Genomic DNA, 18,211 nt, shown 5'->3' with positions numbered 1-18,211 from the left:
TGAGGCTTGCTGGGGTACGAAATAAATACTTAGAGTATGGGTTTCTGTTTTATATAGCTCGCGACGCGTGAAAAACGTGTTTTTGCAACTCTGTGGGTAAACAAGTTATACAGTGCAAACTGTGATTTCATTAATTTTAATGGGCACTAGCACTTGCTGACTACTGTTCATTCGACTTACACTATAATTCAGTTGTTAGTAATTGAAAAATAAGCATCCTTTTGCTTCGTCTTATGCCAATAGACGGGGAAACTATTTTCAACACCACGCAACGCCTTCACAAGTAATTTATACCGTAGTAACGTTTGTATCGTTTGCATTTTAAACCTAAAGCAACGAACACACGGACAAATTTAATTGGTTCAACGAAAGAACTAGAACTATCTAGCATCTCTTATGTGAAAATAAAGTATATTTTCTTTAGTGCAATTCACACTAGATGGAAGCAGGAGCAAGTCAATACTGCTGCTCCTTAAGTTGAAAAGTTGCAACAAGCTATCTTGAAACTTCTAGTATCCTTCCTTCATGGGGGGGGGGATAGGATGGATGGAAATTAATTACGCAGGTAATACCCACTAACATATTACCACGTACAAAGAATGAACATGTTGAGACTTCCAGCGCGGGTTTTCGAAGTATACAAATTTTAAGTATTTGTGAGTCTTCTTTTGTGGTTATGATGATGTTATTCCTACTTTTGTCCAGAAATAGTAAAGGGTATCTCAAAAAGAAGGGAAATTTTAAAAAGTGTTCTGGCAACACTGTGAAATAGGTAGCACTATACTCATATACTAAACCGTGCAAGATATCTTGACATTAGTTATCATGGAGCAATGTAGTGTTGCAAAACGCGTGTTGCGGTGAAAACGTTTTGTACAAACAATAAAAAATGTGGCAACTGCTCATCGAGAATTTCAACATTTTAACTTAGCACAACATGTACTAGTTCCTTCCAGCCATGTAACAATCACATGAACACGTTTAGTTTGAGGAAACTGGTTCGACTAAGAAAAAGGTTATCTACAGAACGATTGTGTAGTGCCTATACACAAAAGAACATAGAAAGCCCAACATTCTCTTGAACACTAGTCGCCATCTATATTGATGAATTGATAAAGTGTGCATCTAATGATTACGCAGAACTCAAGAAGAAATCGTCCAGATTCCTGTGGACGTCTTACAGTGGGTTATGCAAAAAGTTCTCTGAATGAGGGAGTGTGTGCAGAAACTGCGGTCACTTCCCAATCACCTTCAAGACATGAACGTGACCATCTTCTGGATAAACATTGTACGGGATAGTGTAATCTCTACTATTCATTGCCATTAATAAACCTTGATTCACTGTTCATTCTCTTCTCTACATTTCAGTTTCAAAATTTCTCATCTTTTGAAAACACTTTTTATATTCGTAGTTCAATTCTGATTCTCTCGTTTGAATCAAAGTCTCGTGTGTTTGTCTCCATGTCACCGATGAAGCTTCTTCGATACTTCCCACTTTATCAACCCCGTGTTTTCTATCTTTTAGGTGTTTTGAATGATCTGGTTCGAACATCGTTATACTGTGTTTGTCATCACAAATCCTTCAATCTGATGTATGTTCCTCTTCATAATACCTATGGAAGTGTATTGGCACGTGCAAGGGACTTCATAGACACATGCGTAATTAAAGGGATTGGTAAGAAACTTCTAAATCCTATTAAGTTTTTCTGTATGTTCTTTGGGAGTATTAATGCTGCAGGGTTGGCAAAAACCATGTTTTTTATTGAAAAAACCAAAAAAACCGTTTTTTTGGTTTAAATCTTTTTTTGTTTAAACCAGGTTTTTTGTGGTTGTTTAAATAATTTGCTCTATGTATTTATATCACATACGGACTGAAATAAGTTTGTTTTGCCTTGGTGTTATTATGCAACAACCAGGGTATGATGAAAAGGGTTCACATAAGCTTAAAGCAGAATCCAAGTAGGGTTGCAAACTCTGCAAAATAAAAAATCCGGCACCACTCAGAATTTCCTATGATATAGGTCTAAGTGTAAAGGACGTCTGTTAGGACCCATTCATGGGAATTAAATGTACTATCGTATGAACAAAAGTGCATTAGCACCTGTATTCTGCGTATCTTCAGTACATTCACTAATACACTTAATAGATACATTGTGCTGTAAATGAGAAACTGAAATCGGCATTAATCATTTTATTGTACTTATCAGTAACCGCCACTTTTTTAAAACTATCGAAAGAGATGAACAAAAGTATATTAATCTTTACGTGAAAATTTTGGATATGGAAAATGAAATTTATTCTTTAAACGTACACTTCAAATACAGGAAATTGCTTTAAGTCCTCCTTCTTCACTCTCAATAAATGTATAAATTTCTTAGGAGTAAATTTCAAATTTTCCTTGATACAGTCCCTGTCATTTCTTTAAAATTATCTAAACAGATGAACAAAATATATTAATTGTTGACAGACGATAAAAGGTGACAGTTTTGGATTTACAGAATGGAAGTTACCTTTTAAATCTACACATCAAACTAGATGAAATTCCTTCGAACTAGAGACAAATTTGAAAAAACCGGTCATAAAGGGGCTGGTAAGAAGTTTGTACCGGTCACCGGCCTCGATCAAAATAACAGCAAGTTTTCCGGCCAGGCCGGTGAAAAACCGGCCAGTTGGCAACCTTAAATCCAAACCGCTTCTCGGCTTACATCCAAAAGAAATTGTCCTCCATTTAAACTCGAAACCAGGACTAATTGACCACAAATGCCGAGTCACTCACGAAGGACTCCTCATAAAAATACGTTGTACTGATCTTTACATACTTGTTAATATAATTGTCAAGAGTTATTTCAGAGGGACAAAAAGATGAACAGTTGCACAAGTGAAATTATTATACAGAATTACATATGGACAATTTCAAAATACTGAAGAGTACAGAAGAACTAATTTAGTGCAAGTTAGTTCACTATGACTTTTATTAGTCCAAGTTAAAGAAATACGACTTAATTTGCATACATATCAGTAAGAAATGTGAATAAAGATACGAATTATTTGAGTCCACTTTGGCTCTGTCCCATTCATACATAAATAGATACCAAAGATACTTCTGATTTCAATAAATGCCTCTCGTGAGGTTTGTATACCCCCTCCCCAAAAGGTATGGCATTTCGATATATTTTACCGATAGTAAACATTATTAAAACGAAACAATATTTAGAATTTTACTTTGATTGCAATTACATAACAATAATAATAAAGTATAAAAAATCACTCAAGAAACATTCATAAACTTATTTAAAAAAGAAAAAAGTTCCTTTTCTAGTATAATCTCTTTGAGTAATGAATGGGGAATTTAGGTCTGAATATAAAACGAATAATATACGGGAGTGAAACGTGATAACCCATAAATGTGTGGTCATCAAGAGTTTACGAACACTTACACTTTTACGAACATTTTTCGTACAATAAAAAGGGCAATGTAGCTGATCGTTCTTTATATTATAATAAATTTTATACGCTGTATACAATGTCAGTAGCGGCTCGTGACACTTTCAAACAATACCTGAATTACAGTACTGTAACATTAGAAATTTATACATAGAGAGTATGTGCTGTCTTTGTTAGAACTTACATTTGAATTTCTTTTATTCCATGATTCAGTAGCAGTTTGTCCTTTCTCGTTTGTATATTTCACTATTGCACTTGTAATATCTTCGCAAATAAACAAAGAAAATGCTTCTTCTTCTGTGCAAACATTTTTGCTTAGATCTGTTGGACCATATGACTACTTGACAATATTATGTGAAGAAACTTCCGAAGAATGATGTACATACCTTCACTTGCATCCAGCGATCTCCACATTTCTGTTATTTGTTTCTTCATTTTCACTGGCGTCTGAAGATTCAACACTCTCACGCAAACATTCAGGTTCGTTGTCACTATACGACACTTCACTTCCTTCAGCGTCTGAACTCAGATCATTGCCAAATCATAAATCCAATATATCTCCCGACATCACTTCCCTCCGACGATTCATATTATCAGGGACATAGAACACTCGAACTGAACTACAATGAAGCAGTTACTCAGAAATAAACTTACAGCGATAAGTGGAGAGAAGGGAAGCAGTGAAGAATCAGTGGAGAGAAGGGAAGCAATGTAGGTAGCTTGCTAAAAATAAAACTAGATATTGTATGGTACTGAACAACAATGTAGCAATTGCTGAGAAAGAAATATACAGCGATAACTGTAGAGGGGAAAAGGGTGGGGAAAAAACAATTTGCTAAAATAAAACTTTCTATTGCTCTCACTCCAATCAAAGCTCTGTACAACGGGGAAGTAATTGTTGCAGGTAAAAGAAAATAATTACCGTTTCACTCAGCAAAATAATAATAATAATAATAATAATAATAATAATAATAATAATAATAATAATAATAATAATAATAATAATAATATATAATGAAATACGTTATTTTTGTGTGCCGTGCCATGAAGTACCAAGGCTGGGTGAAATTTACCCAGCTACAATTTCTGCTATATTTTTGGGTATTCTGTGTTTACTTTTTTATATGAATTCTACTGAAATGGTTTCCAAAATTAAAAATGGTTGTTAATGGAGGAATATCTAAAATATTAGCCCATTACGGCTCTTTGGAATTATACAATTTCCTTATAAAAGATCATCTGGGTCAAATTGACCCAGTCTTGGTACTGGAAGGGTTAAGAAATGACCCAGTTTTGGTACTGTGAAAACCTGCACTGCTAGCATTAATATGTGTGTTTACATGTGATAATGTTAATGCATAATATACTTATTACATGTGCAATTAATTTCTGTTCATCTTATCCTCACTAAACCTTCATTATCATCTTCTCCACGTCTTGGCAATTCTGACAGCAATCACTGAGAATTTGAGGATTAAATGAAATTTCGGTAACAGGATACAGAAGAGCAAATTTAGTACCTTTAACATTCATTTTAACTAACGAGCAATTTGCTTGTAGAATGTTTTATTGTTTATTTGTTATTGATTTTTTAGGACCTTGTTTTACCAAAACTCTTTTATATATTCACCCTATCCATCCGTCTGGGAGGCAGAAAACCTCTACAACTATTGGATGGATCACCACCAGACTTAGTAGTTAGATGTAGAGGGTCAGAAGTTAGAAATCGAGTTCGTTAATGGAGGCGATATGAAACCGGAAGTGGTAGAAATAAACCATTTCCGGTTTTTTGTGTTGATCACTATACAATAATAACGGTAACAGATAACAAGAAGCAGCTTCCTGCAATTAGTTAAACGTCCCACGAATATATTCCATGTCCTCTCTCACTTTTCCATTAAATCCGAAAGTGGCAGAAAATCAACCACTTCTGGTTTTAATTTATCGCTATACAGTGACATTGGTTAATAGATGGCAGGAAGTGCTTTTCTCGCCTTTACTCTCTAGTAAAAACGAAAGTGGTAGAAATTGTACCACATTGATTTTAATATTAATTGAGAAAATATCACACCATACAAACCAAACTACTGTATGTAGTGTACACGTGACACTGCTAGTTTTACTATTTATTTTTGTATTGTTTATTGTTGCTAAAACGTCATAAAATCTCGTACAACGTATCAGTTCTTGTCAATAAATTAATTAATAAGTATAAGAACAGGTTTCCCACTTATTTCGCGAAAACCAATTCCCTAACTTCTCCAGCTTTTTCAGGTGACGATAAAAAAAAAAAAAAAAAACTATCTGGTCTATATACAATCTAAAAAAAAAAAAGGCATATACAGTGTGTTCGTAAAGTTGGCAGGGGCCGCGTTTCTGTCATGAAAAAAAAAAAAAAAAACACTCACTTTACAGACTTGCATTAAATAGCCTTTTTACATGGCAACACTGCATCAACTTTATCACATTTTCGCATCATTGGATAAATGTTGATGCATATCGCTCATATACACGGAGATTCACCCGCAGGAAATCAGTTCTCTGCAACTGAATATTGATTTTCTTCATTTTGTACTTTTTTTATTTATATATTTATTTATTTATTTTACACTTTCGGTACTTTCGTTACTACAAAAACGTTACAAATTCCAACATTGGTCATGATCTCGAAAATATCTACATAGAACACACTTAAATTTATTTCGTCTCAGGTCTTTATTGTTCTTGGTTCAAAAGATATAAGCAATGAAACTTTGGGTTGCGCAACTTTAAGGACACACTGAATATATTTCTCCCCTAGAAAGCTCCTTACCAACTATGCATGTATATGTAATATGCTGTATGTGTAGATACAGAAATTTTTCAAAAAAAACAACCTCCACCATACAACCGGGTAAGACAAGAAAGAGAAATGGGTTCTGAGAAGTATTGGAAAAATTTGTACATAAAACTCCCTGACTATTTTAGTTTTCTTTTTTCTTTATTTTTTTTCTCAGTTTGATGAAATTCCCAGACTTTACCAGAACTTTTCACGAGCAGTGGCGAAGCGTACTATGAGGCTCTGAGACCACGCCTACCCTGTTTTCTACTGTATATTTTCTTTATCTTTGGTTTCTTATAAAATAAAGTCAATACTTCAACATTTTTTTTTCGGTAACAAAATAGTAGGTTGGAAACACTCGGAGTCTCTTCCGTCTGAACCTCACCAGCTCGCTAGACAAGTTTACGGGCTATGTTGCTCAGGGAGCGAAGCTATTGTCGCTGGAGATTGCACGCATTGTTGAGAAGGTGCGAAGGCTCGCCTCTGGGAGTTTAGTTTTAGCGTTGAAGGCATATTTCAATGCCAATATGTTATAAAAAGATTTCCTTAACCCAGAGTAAAAAGTTTCTATGTACAATTATGGTTTCTATTAGTGATAATTTGTTTAATTTAGGTATATACTCTCAGGAGTTATTCAGAATAGTTGTTTCTTCCCCTCCATGGGGCTTGGACCATAATAGCAAGTGTGACACATTAAACATAGACTATACATAAATTTACCAAATGCTACCGTACGGGATAAAATAATAATATTTCTGTGTAATTTTATTTGAGTTTTTCGGGGGACTTTGCTTGTTTCGGGAGCGGTTTTGCTAACTTTATTTCTGGAAATGTGAAAATTCTGCAACATATATAAAACAATAAAAAGTTGCGATAAAATGTCGGTGAGTGCTTAAGCCCGGAAGCCATTTCCTTAAATACGTCACTGCATAGAATACAATATTAAATATCTTGCGTTGTTAAATTAAACAACAACAAAACAACTACTACTTATACATGCACATAAATTTAACTGTAAACAATGTTAGAAATACAGCTAAGAAAGTTATTTAAAATAAATAGATTTGGTAGTTCCTTTTGTTTAACTCAATAAGGAAAATAGAATTCTGACTATAATTTTAAACATTTTATGAAATATTAAATGTTATTTGTGTTATTAGTTTATCAGGCCTACCCTACTTGTGGGATTACGCTTCGCCACTGTTCAGGAGTAAGCTGTATTCTCCATGATTCTTCCAGGTTCTCCGGGTTTTTCAGTTGGTGGGAATCCTGAAGAATAAGCTAGAATACAGTAACAGGATAACTTTTACAGGGCATTTCTTTCTATTTTTTTTTTTTTTTTTTTTTTTTTTAAAGCTTGTGAGATAAATAGATCTTCAATAAGATTTATGAAAAGGAATCTTTCGTATGATACAGAACTACTAGAGCAGATCAATAAATAACGCATAACAAATTGTGTAGAAGAAAATGTAGTCTATAGGGTGGCCCAAAAGTAGGTATACAGTCCCGTCCCGTATTTTATATAATTTCTTATTGTTATCCATGGTTTCTTTATTATTTGTTTTTAATGTCTTTTTACTTATAACTTAAGCCCGGAACACTCGAAGCAAATAAATCCATAAACTAGAATGTTATACTTGATCAATGCAGGAGTGTATACCTATTTTTGGGCCACTCTGTATAACACATCAAGAATATATAAAAAGTAAAGAGTATCATTAAAGCTACTTTTCAACATGGCTTCAAGTCTCTCAACACATTTCTCCCGTCGTGATAAGTTTCAAAATATCTATAGAAGTCAGTCTTTTGGAGTATAAGAACCTATAGGAATCCTGCTATTTAAAAAAAAAAAAAAAAAAAAAAAAAAAAATTGACTTCCCAGATCTTATATGATTTTACATAAGAATTCCATGACTACATGACGACCTCCCCTCACCAATCTGATAATTGCTCTTAGCAGTTTTTTACTGGCTTTGCTTTTATTTTCATATATATATATATTGTCACTATATATGCAAACCCAGTTCTAGAGCAGTGATAAACAAAGAGCAATGCAGTGGACAGTATGTACCTTTAGGTTTTGCAGTAATCTCCATCATTACCGAACACCTTTAACCAATGTTCCTGTGGCTGCACAATACCTTGGTGATAAAACTCGGCGATTGTGGATGCAAAGAAGTCCGTGAGTGCATTCCACAGTTCTTCACTTGCGAAGAATGTCCCACAGAGGTGGTTGTTACAAAATGAAACAAGTGATAATCTATTGGCGCAAGGTCCGGTGAATGTGATGCATGGAAGTTTCTCCCAGCCAAGTTACTGAAGAGTCTCCCGGGTCCTCTTTGCCATATGTGGCTTGGCATTGTCGTGCAAGAAGTGCACACTTTTGCGATTCACCAATGCCGGCTTGCCACTTTTGCGATTCACCCTTTGCAACCACTGAGAGCAGAGGTCAGTAGTGATGGTGTCATCAGGTGGAAAGAGCTCATAATGCATCACTTGCCGACGATTCCACCATATAAAGAGCCCAACCTTTCAGAGGTACAGAGGTGATCTTGAGGTGTGAGAAACAGGGTCACGTGGCGGCAACCAATGTCTGGTACGTTTGGGAGTGTCATAGAGGACCCAGTTTTCGTTACTAGCCAATAAGTGATCAAAGATGGGTGTGTTTAAGTGCCGAGTGGGCAAGGACACACAAACTGTTTCGCTGTTCCTTGTTGGCTGCCGACAATGTGTATGTGGTGCGCTCTTGCTTAATTTGTATGACTTTCCTATTCCATGCAGGTGTGCAGTCTGACAGTTTCAGCGGAAATATGGAACCTTTTTGCTTGTTCACCAAATGTTAGACCACTATCCTGCTCGATGGTTGCTTTCAGGGCTTCGTCATCCAACACATGTGGTCATCTACTGCGAGATTCGTCCGGAAGTATTACATCTCCCGAATGGAACTTCTGGAACCAATGCTTGGCGGTATGTTCGTTCATGGCATTCTCCTCAAATGCCTGGCATATGCGGCAGCTGACTGGGCCACTTTATTGCCGTATAACAAACACAAGCGAACAAGATGCTTTGATACCTCAATTTCTTTTCGATTGGACGAGATATAACTGCTGTCTGTGCAACGTGCCTGTATTAGTGAAGGTCGATGAGCAGATTAATTCCCGATCGCTTGGCAGCCACATATATTATTTCGTTTCTTCTTTGTGAGCGTATGATTCACGGGTTGTCGAAAACGGCATGAACTTTTTTGGCTTCCTTGTAGCAGAGATAAAGATATGTATACCAAGAGCTCCATGTCTCAAAACTTTTCTAGTGACCCTTGTATAAGGTTACAAAACAATTTTCGACCATTAAGATTCGTAAAATTTAAGAGGCTTCATCCCGGCGAAATTAAAATACCGCTAATTTTACAGTAATTATGTGATATCTTCAAATAGATAATCGAAATATGAAACAAGAGCGCCCTAGACAATATCATTTTACATGAGATACCGTTATCATGACAAACTTATCTGCTTTCGATTTCGAGCCATTTTGAAAATCGGCATTTATTTTCGCGTTTCTAAACGGTTGAAAACGGAAAGCCACTAGGTGACTTGTGATATGAATGGTTCCTCATAACAGAATTAATAATACAATTGCTTACCTCACTACATGCCTTTCCTCTTTCTACATTTATCTCGGCATTTGAGGCAGTTTCAGCACCTAACCTGGCGTCACTCGGAGTGGTATTGCGAGGCGGGATAACAGACTGTACGCTTCTTAATATCTGATCAACGTCAAGAGAAATTTCGTCTGAAAAAACAAAAATCTGCAGTTAATCTTAAAACAATCTTCGACAGTTCTCATTAAAATTACATGAGAAAAACTTGGAACATTACATTACATTTTTGATGAAAGGTGAACTATAAAAGATAGTTTTCAATTGCACCAATACACAATCGCATAATACAATCACCACCTTGTTCCCTACTTTTTTCCATATTTCAGACTATTTTACAAAGCCACTTTCCCAAAACTTTAGATTTTTTGTTTAGCACCGAACTGTTCATCGTACCGTTTATAGTCTTGCAGGTTACTGAATATTTTCCCATTAAGATAATTTTGAAAATAATAATAATAATAATAATAATAATAATAATAATAATAATAATAATAATAATAATAATAATAATAATAATAATAATAATAATAATAATTAATAATAATAATAATAATAATAATAATAATAATAATAAATAGAAATCCGATGGTGCAGTATCTGGTGAATGAGTCGGATGAGCCGGAACTTCCCAGTCAAGCTGTGACACCTTTTTGCCTGATCTTCAACGAAACACACAATCTTGGGTTATCCTGATGGAAGGTTACGCATTTTCCGTAAACTCAGTTGGGCTAATCATGAACAGTTCTTCTTAGAATTAGAAGTTCGTTTCCCGGAAGTAGTTCATAATAGAAGACGTAATTCCACTTTTATGAAGGGTATACACACCACTATTTCGTGAAGTTGATAGTGATTTATTTCGTTTTCCCACAATCCCTTGCGATGAACATTATTGTAAAATATCCAGTCACTATAAAAACGGAACATTTTTTTTATTACGTTGAAATATAGAATCGCATTCTAAAAACGGTATTAGTGACATAATCAAGCTTATGCGTGCAAACCATTTTCAACGCTTGATTTGGATATGATGAGTATACAACTGTCTCCCGCGTGATATAATAATGATTATCAATTAATCTTGAATTAGTCATCTAATTTCTTCGATTCTGTTATGGTAAGTCACTCAAATAAAAAAATATTTATGGTATTATTATTATTATTATTATTATTATTATGTAAAACAAATTCATTATGTTGGTTGAAGATATACTTGCAGTCGTGGTTAGTGTTCCTTGTAGTAATAATAATACAATAACACGGTAATAATAACACAATGAAAATTGTAAAGTTGTGTACTTAAAAAAGTGGGGTGACAATACTGCCGTTCTAAGCGAAAAGACCTTAATTCCACATTTTTCGAAAATCGAGATATTGATATGGGAATGTTCGTCGTACAATTCTGCGTCTATCTAAAGTGAAACTGACGTGGTTTGACCAATAGGTAGGGGGTAATGACGTCATGAGTGTTTGCCTTATGTTCAAAACTGTAACTGAAAGTAAGCAAAAAGACCTTAAGTGGCAATTCATACGCAAAAACATTTAACTGTATTACCACACAAATTTTAGATCGTGAAAATATATTTAATAAAGTTTTACTGAAATACAACACATTTGAACGTACAGCCTAAGCCAAAAAGCGTTTTGCTTATTTTCTCGAAAGTATGTGAAATGGAGTTCAGGCCTTTTCGCTTAGCACGGCAGAATATACCTCCATATAATTTAACGGGGGGTTAATACTTTGATTTGCCTATTAACAATTTAACCTGGCCTATCCAACTTTAAATCACTATCCAGTGAGAAATCTTTAGCCAGAAATTTCGCAAATCATTTTCGAAATGTTCGATTACTCACAGTTTATTTCTTACACAATACATTTTTTCTTAAATCGTTCCTGAACCTGAGCCTTAGCATATGCTGAAAATGTTACTTTGTTTCCTCCACTTTTAACAGTGAACTCATTTCACAAAACCGCACTATATCAAAGTTTGACATGACAACTGTCACAACACAATCAAACTAGCTGTTTCGAATGATGTTAAAAGTAACTAAGCGCTACCAGACCCATCTTATGGAAACTAAACCTTTGACCAATTCAGTATATATTTTTATTTATTCATCGTATATTTTTATTTATTTACTAAAGTTTCTTTCATGCAGTCTCTTTACGAACACGTACGTATATTTTTCTTGTTCACGCGAAACTGAACCTTAAGTAAAATCTTATCGCCACCACAGTGGGAGTTGTGCAAAATAAAGTAAAACTCATCCGGTTCGCGGACGAGAAGGTTCACATTGACATTTGACTTTTTCAGTTTAACATCACACGATTATGGCTGTTAGGCTAAGGGAGACAAGGACAAAGCAAATGAATGACGATGGAAGAAAATGAAAAGAAATCTTTAAGTTTTACGTCCCACGCGAAGAATTTGACAGAAAGGATGGAAAAATTTAAGCGTCAGGTGAGTAACATTATAAAATATTTCAGTTGTTTGTAGTATTTGGTACCTTAACCATTGCTTCCTTCATTCCATAAGTCACCAACCACCACTGACTAGTATACTGTTTTATATCAGGAAGTTTTTATATAGAACTAGTAGTGGGAGAAAACGATTCCCGTGTGTAATTGTACTACCTTCTACCTGCTTTAGTAGAATTTTACAATATATATGATTAGAAATTTAAAATAGTTTTCGCTTTGATGGTATTCCTTCGCACTTAGCAGTTGATGCATGCAGTAGTGGCAGTATTAGTAGTAGTAGTGTACCTATATAGTATAGTGTTGATATTAGTTTAGATGATTAGCAAACCTTAGATTACGTATATTAAGTTAGTTTGGGCATTTAGCAAGTTTTAGATTAATTAATTTATATACTCTTGTACTCTGTTAATTGGAATGTTCTTGTTTAACACTCTTATTCTTCTTTTCAGGAATTTCAGGTTCCAGACAGTAGTACTGTATTAGCATTAATACATGAGCATTTCTTATCATTTACTATTTATTATTATCAATACAAGCCTTTGGCTAGCTGGCGGATCTGCCCCCAGACCCCCGTGTTTAATCGGCCTACGGCCTCGCATCTCTTATAGATATCAGCCTTTGCATCAAGAGAGAATTTCGTGCATTTGCTCTTAATATTTTCTGAATTTGGCCGGTTGGGCGCTTTGCCCCCAGATACCCCACGAGTGGCAGACTCGACCCACGGCCTCGCACCTCTTAATCCAACAATTCTACCGTGTTTCTTTTCCTATTTTAACTATCTAAAAGATAAGATTTTGTATTCCAAGAAAACGTCCATTTAAATAACATGGGAATTTCTCTGAGATCCCTTAAAAACTAAAAATATTCACGTTTGGCAATTTTCCTGTGGGTTAGTTCTGGAAGGCGACAATCATGCCAAGTTTCATCACTCTAATTCTGCCGTAAGTGCCTAAACATTTTGGGATGTAGAAGATGTCCCATATAAATAATACAGGAAAGTTTTCCAATTCCCCATAAAACCACTCTAAAGTTGGAAATTTTTATTTTAACAGAAAATACGTGTTACATTAGAGTTATTCTACGCCTGCAAAACTCAAGTTTACTTTCCGTTTTCGTAATCTTGATTTATAATTAAAGCAAATTCTTCTTTTGACCGTCTTTCTTTATTACGACAATCATTTTTTTTTCTTCTTTTCAATTTAAAGGCTTTATCGACCATAAAACTTCGTACTGATATTCTTTTTAACTCGTCGTTACACGCACCCGCGGCAAATTGCCGCAGTTTTGCAAAAACACCTGCACTTTCCTTATTCTAAGACAATAGGGGCGGAGGGGCCGAGTTATTCCCTACCCACCCCACCTCCACCTGACCCTGACCGGTCTTGCCAGTCACGCGCATGGTTCGGGAGTTGAAGGGTGTTTATTGGTCACCGTGAGCAAATTGCTAATGGCGCGTGTGACCACGTAAAGATTGTTGTGAGCAGGCTGCTAACTGGCGTGTTCTAGTGTTAAGTGTTGTATTTTAAGGGCCGTTTGCTTATTCTTTAAACGTATTGTTTGAAGAGTAGAACAACAAGTGGCACTAGTATCGTACAAAGCTGCAAAGAACACGTATATTGTATTACTTTCCACATGGCACTAGGACGATGAGTTTGGTGAAAGTACAGGTGATGCAAGCAAACCATCAATTACCTTCTACAACAAAAACAAATGTGGTGTAGATGTCAGTGACGCAATGCAAAAAGAGTATAGCGTATCGAGTATATCACATAGCTGGCCACTAACCATGTTTTTCTTTGAATTGAATGTTGGTGGAATAAATTCGTTTGTTATTTGGAAAGCCAAAAACATGGGAGATAATGAATTCAATAAGCCTGCAAGAAAATACTTCTTGAAATCACTTGGCCGACAGCTTATTTTGGATCATGCGCAAAGAAGAATAGCTGCAAACTATCCAATCGCAAGGTCAATAAAGGACCGGCTAGTTGAAATATTCCAACTTCAGCCAACTAGACAAGAACCTCAAGCAGCACCTGATCAGCGAGGTCACAATAGAGTTTGCGGTATCTGCTCTCGCAGAAAGAACAGGAAAATTACTGTCTTATGCATCAACTGCAACACTCCGAAATGCAAGAAACATAAGACAATCATGTACAAACTGCACCGAGGGTGGCCAAGGACTAGCTGCAAACGATAAGGACGGAGAAGGTGACATGTAAATATACATTCTAAATTTCACTGGACTAGTTTCATAACATCACTGTTCTAGTACATCAATGATGTTTTTGTACATTTTTTTTGTATTTGTAATAATAAAACATGTGTTAATATGACGGAGAAAATTTCCAATAGTCCAAATAGCTAATGCGGCAATTTGCTCACAGCGCGTGTTCTGGCGTTACTTTGTAAATCAAAGAGTGCAGCAATATGCTAACGTGGCGTGTTCTCGTGTAGTAATAGAAAATCAAAAACTGTGAAAACATAACAAAAATTTTCTCAAAATCTTTAGGTTAATCTTTTTTAGGTACTGAAAGTGTCTATAATAAGCTAAGAAGCCAAAATTTCATAGAATAAATTTTTCACTCTCAATAAAAATGTACAAATACTGAAATTAACTATCAAAACTTGCGTGGGCAAATTGCCGTCATGGCGTGTCCTCATGTTACAATTGGGGGGCGTGTATTGACGTGTTAAAACATAAATCATGTCTGTATGAATCTTCACTTTGTTTGTATAATTTTTAATTAGTGAAATTATTATATTCTTTTTGAGGCACAGCACATTTCCCATTTCGCCAATATTATTAATGATTAAGTAAACATATGATTAAATGAACTGATTGAATACGCTAGTAAATGAACTGACCTAAACAATCGAATACATAAACGTATTAGAAGATTAAAAATTCAATCACGGTATAACTTCAAATATACGTGTTAACATAGAAGAATAATGTTCGTCTATTTATTCCGCATTTTCCATTCACCTTTGCACTACCCTTAAAAGTGGTTATCATTGCAATGGAATTTTCGCTTTCCCGTTTTCATTCAAACATCCGTAAATATAAATAAAACTTCCTCCCTTCCCTTACGGGCGGTTCTAGTGAGTAGTACGCGGTGAAGCGATGCAGGGACTCGTATGGACAATAGAGCAGAATGAAAAATCTCTAATAGGCACATTGTGGATGCATAGTTAATTGGTACAAGTGAATCCAAGGGTGCCATGGTTTATGCGCATCGAGAGCAATATTGTACAAAGTTGTGAAGTATACGGAACACGTGGCGAAACCATCATTAAAGAAGAGGAATAATGAGCAGATACCAACCCTAGGAGAGAGGGATCGCTGACTATTCAAGAGAATTGTCTCCAAGAATTGTACAGTTAACTGGCTGCAAAATTCAATCAGCATTTGCAGCGACCTATTTCTACAATCGCACCTATGTCTCCGGTGAAAGATGCATAATCTTAACATCTGAAGTCAGGTTCCGTTTTCAAAACTGGCCACTAACGTCAGTGAAGCAGCATGAAAAAGACGATGACGAGAACATAAAACATGGACTACCGATGATCGGAAGAGAGTAATGTGGCCTAATGATTTAAACTTTTTCCCAGCAACAGGGTTGGTTTATGTTTGGAGGATTATATTGTGAATTTTCTCCTTCCCACTGTTCAAAACGATGGTGACTCTATGCTGGTGTCTGTGTTTCTATTTTACGGTATTCCGTCGATTCTATTATTATTTTTAAAAGGCGAATTATTGTCAGAGGTTATATGGAAATTTTAGATATTGAGATGGATCTTATGATTCAGATGTTGCTCCCTTCCGATGTAATTAGTCTTCTAAGGAGGTAACGCATCTATACACACCCAGGTATGTTCAGGCACGGTTTGAAGAACATTAAGATTAACTTTCAACACATTCCTTGTTCCGTTCAATTCCTTGACTTATAACAATATTCAAAACTACAGTCTATTTGAGAGCAGTTAGTCCGGTGCAATTTCCTTCTCCATCACCCCTGACGAAATTCCAGGCATAAAAGTGCCTAATGGTATTGAAAAAAAAAGTTACATTGTAGATTAAATCACGTAAAAAACAAGGCTTTGAAGACTGGCCAGTCACTGATAAGAAATTTCACAAATTAACTCTGTCGCTCATAGGTTTCTATTTTTTTTAGTGATTTATCAAGATGTCGGTTACGACCAGAAACATTCTACAAAGAAAGCTGAGTGAGAACTCAGCTGCACGGTCTTCAGCTGAACAAAACTTTTATTTCTGGCCCTGGATGGATTTTATTTATTTATTTATTTTTTTGTCGTCTTTTAAAGATACATTTGTCATTGAAATTTGACACACATATCAGAAGCGTTAAAAAAAAAATAAAACAGACAAAACATTTTCACTTAGGCAAATTCACTTTTTCTTTGACAGTGCATTAAACAATGATGTCGTAAGAGCATCTTTCTTATTCTCAACACTTGGTTGAAGAGTCTGAATATCCTTGTTTTTCTCTTCTTTCAAAGACATGACACCTTTAAAACACGCCTTATGTAATTTGTATCTCCTTCCGATCCCTCTTTTTAAGAGCCTTTCGAAATTGATTTGTGGCTTCACTAAGCACAGTATTTGCAGGTTCTTTGCTGTCACTGTACTTTCTTTCATTAAATTTGCCTTCAATTTCTTCTATGTTCTTAGCATTTTTCAAACTTCTTTCTACTTTTTTCAACTTCAATTTCTCTTCATAAGTGTGGCAATTTCTTTCTCTCAATTTCTTTCCTGGGCTAGTTGCAGATCCTCCAGAAACTGTTGATAATGCTTAATGCTCATAAGCATTTTGACCCAAGATAATCATGTTCTTAAAAATTGGAACGAGATAAGGCATTTTATTATAAAAAGTCGAAGAATCTTTTAACACCAAAATACTGTTTAAAGTTCTACACGACATAATTTAATACGGATAATTTTCTTAATGTCTGAATTACCATGAGACAAGTAGAATGCTCCTTATCCCCTTTTTTCAGTCCCATAAAAGAAGGGGCCCAATAACTGCCAATACGTGAAGAGGTGATTTCATTTATAGCAGGTTCATGCTCAAGTTGCAATTTCCACTCGTCAACAAGCTAAATATCTGGAATGGCCACAGATAGTGCTTTTGCTATATTTCTGATGTATCTGCAGCTGCTTTGTGGTTTTCTTGCCTGAGGATTGAGAAATGCAAATGCTCGCTTAATGTGAACAAAATGAGTCATTTTATTTTGCACTAAATGTTAACCACTAGAAATATAATGTGCTTGTACACTCTTCGAGAATTGTAGATATATATTGGACAACTATAAGTTCCATCTGTGGTAACTTATAGTTCATTTATTGTTTCCTCTGAAATGAAAATTTGTCAAAGCAGTAAAATGTCAAATTCACACAACATCCAGTCATATGAATATGACTTCATCACATAAATACCAACACTTTTGGACATTCTGCCTGCGATAGTTCCAATGACTTTTAATAACTCTGCATATAAAACAAAATTCAGTGGAATTTCACTCTGGAAACGATGTGTGAATTTCTCACATAATTCAGTGGAATTTCACTCTGGAAACGATGTGTGAATTTCTCACATAATTCAGTGGAATTTCACTCTGGAAACGATGTGTGAATTTCTCACATAATTTGGCAGAAGAGAATATGAAGTGCAACTCAGCTAACATCTCAGGCTTCTTCAGAAGATTTACAATTTTTCTCAGAGATTGCTTGTCCAAAACATCTGTTTTCTTAGTAGATAGAATGTACTTCAAGAAGTACCGTAGT

General features: G+C 35.3%; 1 protein-coding gene across 1 annotated transcript in view; it reads right to left on the bottom strand.

Moving 5' to 3' along the window:
• Positions 1-18,211, bottom strand: part of LOC145690708 (putative ATP-dependent RNA helicase DDX60) — a 74,415-nt gene that overhangs the window by 42,058 nt on the left and 14,146 nt on the right. Inside the window, exon 3 of the mRNA XM_081765872.1 lies at positions 9,909-10,057. Within this exon, the coding sequence (XP_081621998.1) occupies positions 9,909-10,057 (149 nt within the window). The remainder of the gene's footprint in view (positions 1-9,908; positions 10,058-18,211) is intronic.

The sequence above is a fragment of the Thermobia domestica genome, chromosome 7 (genome assembly GCF_964235325.1).
Source record: "Thermobia domestica chromosome 7, izTheDome1.hap1.1, whole genome shotgun sequence".
In the NCBI taxonomy this organism is placed as follows: Eukaryota; Metazoa; Arthropoda; class Insecta; order Zygentoma; family Lepismatidae; genus Thermobia; species Thermobia domestica.
The sequence above is the reverse complement of the archived record's forward strand: the minus strand, read 5'-3'. Positions and strand labels throughout refer to the sequence as shown.